This window comes from Heterodontus francisci, chromosome 10 (genome assembly GCF_036365525.1).
Source record: "Heterodontus francisci isolate sHetFra1 chromosome 10, sHetFra1.hap1, whole genome shotgun sequence".
Taxonomy (NCBI): domain Eukaryota; kingdom Metazoa; phylum Chordata; class Chondrichthyes; order Heterodontiformes; family Heterodontidae; genus Heterodontus; species Heterodontus francisci.
Genome location: NC_090380.1, coordinates 75,950,760 through 75,958,633, shown reverse-complemented (window position 1 = coordinate 75,958,633; position 7,874 = coordinate 75,950,760). Strand labels below are relative to the sequence as shown.

Below are 7,874 nucleotides of genomic sequence, written 5' to 3'. Positions count from 1 at the left end.
CTTGGAGGGCCAAAGGGCCTGTTCCTGTGCTGTTCTTTGACATTTAGAAATCTATCAATCTCTAATACAGTGCTCAAATGATTTTTCCATTTTTAAACAGGCTGTGCCTTTGAAAAGTGTAGCTTTAGTGGGAGAAGATCTTTCTGTGCTGAGACACTAGTGATGCTTTTCTCAACTAAATAAACAGAATTTAAAAGTGTGTTTGTTGTAACATCAAATCATAATGAACAAGTGCTCTGAGCGACAGACATGATTCCAGTTAAACCCAAGTCTGTAGCAGGCAAGACATCCTTCTTCCTCTGCTCCATCAGTTATTTATTTGCAGAAGAAACTTCAGCCTCCATATTAAGAACTTGTAGTTTTCTACATTTTAAATAATACAAGCATTTTTGTCCACCCTAATTTACATATACAAAGTTAAGCAAAGTAAATCCAATGAGTAAATAGATTTAAAAAGCAAATTAGGAATGTTCTTTTTTATTGAAGTTTTTCTTTTGAAGAGGTGAAATCATGTAAACAATATCATAATAGAAGTATGGGCTTTATTCACAGACACCATCTTGTAAACCCCCATTTATTAAAACAAGTTCACACATTTGAACAATTATCAGTAAATGTGACCATTTACTATGAACACACAGCAGTTCCATTCATGTAATTGTTTAGACATCATTAGCCTAAAAACCTCTTCATTCAAGGTGTCAACGTAAAGCAAAGAAAACTAAACTTCTCATACCATCCTTTATTCCTCTGACCAAACTACACGTGTTGATTTTTGCGATTATAAATGGCACTTGTCATATGGAGCAAAGCACACACTTAGCTTGTGGAGTTGCTAAGTAGATGAAAAATACAGTTTGCTTAGGCAAAGAACAATAGCTCTTCAAAATATCCAAGTATACAAAATATAAAATATTTTAAATATTTAAACACTGCATGAAAAATAGAAACCGTATCAAAATAATTTCTTTAAATCCTTTCCCCTCTCCCTCTTTTTTGTATTAGACTGTCTAATGAGACTTTAGTCCAATGGTACCCAGAGGATAAGTATATGCTTTGCCCAGCACAATTCGGTCCCTTAGGAGTTTAAATAAGACGTAGTAATTACAAAACAGTATCAAAGCCAAGGAAAGTATATGGTTCCATTTTTCTGACCGAAGCAGAGAATATAGTTGATACAGCACTACACTGCCTTCTATCAGGATGAGGAGATTCAGGATCCGTAATGGCTTATGGAACAAAAACTGTAAAGAAAAAACAAAATTAAGGAAAATCATCAATTCAACTCTACCTGCATTACAATGATCCAATGTAGAAGTGGCAGAAGAATGTGATATAGTGTATACTGTCACGGAACTGTATTTATTTTTCCTCGGATGAAAACAGTGTGCCTTTAATACTCTGTTTGAAACAGTGTGCCTTTAAGACAGAGAGAGAAGTTTTGGATTTCTGGGGACAGTGTGCCACAGCTGTATTTTGTTACCTAGGCAACAGCAGGAGAGAGAGAGAGGTCACATGGTGTAATGTTTCGATTTGACTGTGTAAAACTGGCAAAAACCTGTCTGAACCAGACTTACTAGCGAAACGTACTGAAGAGAAAATAGCAATCCATTCTCTCAACAGAAATTCTACAAAGAGTTACAGGCCAATTTAATTGCTTAAAGAGGAAATAACCCTTTTAAGAGACCATTTGGTATTGCTGAAGGAACTGTTGATGCCTGCTGCAGCCAAAGAGTTTGAATGCCTATCAAAAACAGACTGCTTCAGCAAATCCAAGTGAAGACTTCGAGTAGCATTTGATTATTTCCACATTAGAATACCTCATCCATCAGGAACATAATCCACAAAGACTTACTTGGTTATTTTTAAGAAATAGCTGATTTTTAAAAACACCACTTTTAAAACCGTTTAACTATTTTTGAGTGTGTGTGAGTGAATGGGGAAATTAGGTTAAAATAAGAAGTTATAAGGTCTTTAGACATAGGTTTATTTTAGTAGCATTTAAGATTTAGTTTGAATAAATAATTTGCTGTTGTCTAAAGTAACCTGGTTTGGTCTGTTTTATCCCGGGGGTTACTAGAGTGTTTAATTTGACTGTTTTCTGGTTGGGTGGGAAAACTTTAATAATATGCTGCGACCTGTGGAGTGACGGGACTGAACTGACAGTGTGTTGCTCCCGCCGTGATCATAATAATACAAATAGGTTGGGAGAAAAAAAGCTCAAGACAACACAAGTGCTTAAATCAACTTGTGAGCATGCAACACAAGCAATTTACTCAATCAAATTCAATTTAAAAAAAAATTAATTCACAAGATGTGGGCATTGCTGGCTTGCTTGGTGATTTTAGGAGGGCAGTTAAGAGTCAACCACATTGTTGTGAATCTGGAGTCACATATATACCAGACCAGGTAAGGACAGCAGATTTTCTTCCATGAAAGGACATTAGTGAACCAGATGAACAACATAACTATTACTAATATCACATTTTATTTCAGACTTACTTAATTAACTGAATTTAAATTTCCCAGCTACTGTGGTGGGATTTGAATTCATGTCTGCATATCATTAGTCCAGACCCCTGGATTACTAGTCCTTTTTTTCTTTCTTTCTTTCATAGGATGGAAGTGTCGCTGGCAAGGCCAACATTTATTGCCATCCCTAACTGCCTGTAAGAAGATGGCGGTGAGCTGCCTTCCTGAACCACTGTAGTCCATCTTGTGTAGGTTACTTGCCACTTATCAATCTAAGCCTGTATATTGTCCAGGTCTTGCGGCATGTGGACATGAACTGCTTCAGTATCAGAGACTTTGTGAATGGTACTGAACATTGTGCAATCATCAGCGAATATCCCCACTTCTGACCTTATGACTGAAGGAAGATCATTGATGAAGCAGCTGAAGATGGTTGGGCCTAGTACACCACCCTGAGGAACTCCTGCAACAATGTCCTGGGGCTGATTGGCTTCCAACACAACCATCTTCCTTTGTGCTAGGTATGATTCCAACCAATGGAGAGTTTTCTCCTGATTTCCATTGTCTTCAATTTTGCTAGGGCTCCTTGATGCCACACTCAATCAAATGTTGCTTTGATGTCAAGGGCAGTCACTTTCACCTTGCCTCTTATGTCCATGTTTGGACCAAGGCTGTAATGAGGTCTGGGGCTGAGTGGTGCTGGCAGAACCGAAACTGAGCATTGGTGAGCAGGTTATTGCTGAATAAGTGGCGCTTTGATAGCAGTGTTGACAACACCTTCCATCACTTTGCTGATGATCGAGAGTAGATTGATCGGGTGGTATACGGCCAGATTGGATTTGTACTGCTTTTTGTGTACAGGACATATCTGGGCAATTTTCCACATTGTCAGGTAGATGCCAGTGTTGCATCTCTACTAGAACAGCTTAGCTAAGGGCCCGACTAGTTCTGGAGCACAAACCTTTAATACTACGACCAGGATGTTGTCAGGGCCCATAGCCTTTGCTGTATCCAGTGCCTTTAGCTGTTTCTTGATATCACAAGGAGTGAATTGAATTGGCTGAAGACTGGCATTTTGATGCTGGGGACCACAAGAGGAGGCTGAGATGATCATCCACTCAGCATTTCTGGCTGAACATGGTTGCAAATGCTTCAGTCTTGCTTTTGCACTGACATGCTGGGCTCCCCCATCTTTGAGGATGGGGATGTATGTGGAGCCTCCTCCTCCAGTTAGTTGTTTAATTGTCCACCGCCATTAATGACTGGATATGGCAGGACTGAAGAGCTTTGATCTGATCCATTGGTTGAGTGATCACTTAGCTGTGTCTATCACATGCTGCTTCCGCTGTTTGGCATGCATGTAGTCCTGTGTTGTAGCTTCACCAGCTATTTTGAGGTATGCCTGGTGCTGCTCCTTGCATACTCTCCTGCACTCCTCACTGAACCAGGGTTGACCTCCTGGTTTGATGGTAAGGGTAGAGTGAGGGATATGCTGGGCCATGAGGTTACAGATTGTGGTTGAATACAATTCTGCTGCTGTTGATGGCCCACAGCTGAGGATACGCAGTAGGTGGTAATCAGGAGGTTTCCTTGCCCATGTTTGACCTGATGCCATGAAACTTCATGGGGTCCAGAGTCAACGCTGAGGGCTTCCAGGGCAACTACCTCCCAACTGTATACCAGCCACCTCTGTTGGGTCTGTCCTGACAGTGGGGCAGGACATTCCCAGGGATGATAATGGAGGAGTCTGGGACATATGAGGTATGATTCTGTGAATATGACTATGTCAGGCTATTGCTTGAATAGTCTGTTAGGTCAGCTCTCCCAATTTTGGCAAAAGTCCCCAGATGTTAATAAGGAAAACCTTGCAGGGTCAACTGGGCGGTATGTGCCGTTGTCATTTCCGGTGCCTAGGTTGATGCCAGGTGATCTGTTTTACACTTATTTGACTTCTATAGCGGTTTCGTACAACTGAGTGGCTTGCTAGACCAAACCAGGTAAGGACAGCAGATTCCCTTCCCTAAAGGACATTCGTGAACCAGATAGGTTTTTAGGACAATCTAGTAATTTCATGATCACCATTATGAGACTAGCTTTTAATTCAAGATTTATTAATTAATTGAGTTTAAATTCCACCAGGTGCCATGGTGGAATTTGAACTAAAGGCTGGCTTGGGTATAAAATTAAAACCTGACCTGGGCGCCCGAGTCCTTTAATTTTTTTAAATGCCTGACCCGAAAAAAAACAAACATATTAATGAAACAGAAAAAAAATCATAGATTAAAACAAAAACAATGTGAAACAAAAACAGTACAGTCCAACCCGATCCAACCGGAGCCCGAAAGCTGGACGCAGAATACAGACCCGACCAGACCAGACCCGACCCAAACCCAACACGTAGTCGGGTTCGTGTCAGGTAGCCAGGCTTTAATTTGAACTCATGTCCCCAGAGCATTAGTCGGAGCCTCCATATTACTAGTCCAGTAACATAGCAACTATGCTACCATACCCCCATTGCCTGTGTATAGTTATAGTGTTAATTTGATGATGTGTGACACCAGCTTTTTTATTTGGTAATGTGGGCAAGGCTGCCATTTAGTGCCCATTTCTAGTGTGCATTCTCCTTGAAACACCACTTTCCTTGTGGTGATGGTGCTTCCACAATAGCATTAAGTAGGGAATTCCAGGATTTTAGCCATGAGGATAAAGGAATGGCAATATATGTCCAATGGTATGTGACTTGGAGATGACTGTGTTCCATGATCTTGCTGCTCATCATTCTTGGTGGTACAGGTCATGTGGCCAAAAGGTACAGCTGATGTAAGCTTGGAGAGTTGGTGTAGTGCATCCTGTAGATAGTTCATACTACAGCCAGAGTGAGTTAATAGTAGAGAAAGTGTATATTGAATCTGGTGGCAAGTGTGTTGATCAAGCAGATTGTTTTGTTTATGGACAGTATTGACCTCGAGTATTGTTGCAATTGCCACTCACCCAGGTGAGTGGCGAGTATTCCATCACACTCCCGATTTGACTCTTGTAGATAGTGAAGAGGTTTTGATGAGTCAGGACCATATGACCATATGAATTAGGAGTAGAAGTAGGCCATTCAGCCCGTAGAGCCTGCTCCGCAGGAAGTGAGCCACTCATCACAAAATACATGTCCTCTGTCCTGTTCTTGTAGACACAGGAATATGGCTAGTCCAGTTAAGATTTGGATCATTGGCTATCCCAGGAGGTTGTTCCTGGGAGTCTTGGCAATCGTGGTGGGATCAAAGGTCAGGGGCAATGGCAACACCTTTTCTTCTTTGAGATGGTCATTGCTTGGCATTTAAGTAGTGTGAACATTATCTGCCACTCCTTAGTCCAAGCCTGTTGTTGTCCTGCTGAATTATCAGAGGAATTGTAAGTGGAACGGATCACAGTATAATCTTTGGCAAACAACGTCGCTCCTGATCCTGTGATGAGGTGGAGGAAGGTCATTAATGAAGGAGCTGAAGATCGTTCACCAAACAGACTTCCCGGAGGAACTCCCGCCAGAGAAATAACATCCAGTCCATTGCGCATAAAGGTTAGAAACACTGCTGTTCAGGTGCAACACAAAAGCAATTACTTGTAGTGCAGAATGAAGCAATATGTATGGCAAGCATTGTATTGAAAGCAGTGTTGCAGGATGTTTAATGAGACCACGCCACCATCCAATGTCTCTCATGCTTTACTAAATTACTCCTCAGCAATCAATCTACCACGTCAGAGCTGTTGAACACTATTTGTCAATTTTGACAGTCACTTTAACATTATTAAAACTTGAAATAAAATGACAACTGAAAATACTCCTGACGAGACTTGATTATATGCTAACTTTAGGAATCGTGCAGCCGAGACCAGTTATGAGTGGCTAAATGTATAACAGTTTTGACACTCAACATGACAGTAATATGAAAAGAAGAGCCCGACAGTCATACTCACAGAATCATACCTTTCAACCAACGTCCCACACTCCTCCAATACCATCCCAGGGTGATGTCCTGTCCCATCCCACCAGCAGACAGACCCACCAGAGGGTGGCAGAACAGTGGTATGCAGTTGCCCTGGGAGACCTCAACATCGACTCCGGAACCCATGAAGTCTCATTGCATCAGGTCAAACATGAGCAAGGAAATCATCTCCTGCTGATTACCACCCACTGCCGCGCCCTCCCCCTCAGCTGATGAATCTGTACTCCTCCAGGTTGAACACCGCTTGGAGGAAGCACTGAGGGTGGCAAGAGCGCAGAACGTACTCTGGGTAGGGGACTTCAATGTCCATCACCAAGAGTGGCTCGATAGCCCCACGACTGACCGAGCTGGCTGAGTCCTAAAGGACATAGCTGCTAGTCTGGGTCTGCAGCAGGTGCTGAGGGTAACAAGAGAGAAGAATATACTTGACCTCATCCTCACCAATCTGCCTGCTGCAGATGCAGCTGTCCATGACAGTATTGGCTGGAGTGACCACTGCAGTCCTTATGGAGACAAACTCTCGTCTTCACATTGAGGATACCCTCCATCGTGTTGTGTGGCACTTACCATCTGTGCTAAATGGGATAGATTTCGAACAGATCTAGCAATGCAAAACCGGGTATTCATGAGGCGCTGTGGGCCATTAGCAGCAGCAGAATTGTACTCAACCACAATCTGTAACCACATGGCCCGGCATATCCCTGACTTTACCATTACCATCAAGATGGGGGACCAACCATGGTTCAATGAAGAGTGCAGGAGGGCATGCCAGGAGTAGCACCAGGCATACCTCAAAATGAGGTGTCAACCTGGTGAAGCTACAACACAGGCCTACTTGCATGCTAAATAGCGCAAGCAGCACGCGATAGACAGAGCTAAGCGATCCCATAACCAACAGATCAGATCTAAGCTCTGCAGTCCTGCCACATCCAGTTGTGAATGGTAGTGGACTATTAAACAACTATCTGGAGGAGGTGGCTCCACAAATATCCCCATCCTCAAAGACGGAGGAGCCCAGCACATCAGTGCAAAAGATAAGGTAGAAGCATTTGCAATAATCCTCAGCCAGAAGTTCCCAGCATCACAGATACCTGTCTTCAGCCAATTTGATTCACTCTGCGTGATATCAAGAAACGACTGAAGGCACTGGATACTGTAAAGGCTACGGCCCTGACGACATTCCGGCAATAGGACTGAAGACCTGTGCGCCAGAAATTGCCGTGCCTCTAGCCAAGCTGCTCCAGTACAGCTACAACACTGGCATCTACCCAGCAATGTGGAAAATGCCCAGGTACGTCCTGTACACAAAAGGCAGACAAGTCCAACCCAGCCAATTATCGCCCCAGTCTACCTCTCGATCATCAGTAAAGTGACGGAAAGTTTCGTCCACAGTGCTTTCAAGTGGCA

The 7,874-nt window shown here is 42.8% G+C and overlaps 1 protein-coding gene across 1 annotated transcript in view; it reads right to left on the bottom strand.

Annotated features, from left to right (window-relative positions):
• Nucleotides 1-472: 472 nt before the first annotated feature.
• tmem39a (transmembrane protein 39A) overlaps nt 473-7,874 on the bottom strand; it is a 113,777-nt gene continuing 106,375 nt past the window's right edge. The window contains exon 9 of the mRNA XM_068040799.1: nt 473-1,244. Coding sequence (XP_067896900.1) covers nt 1,011-1,244 — 234 coding nt within the window. The 3' untranslated portion in view covers nt 473-1,010. The remainder of the gene's footprint in view (nt 1,245-7,874) is intronic.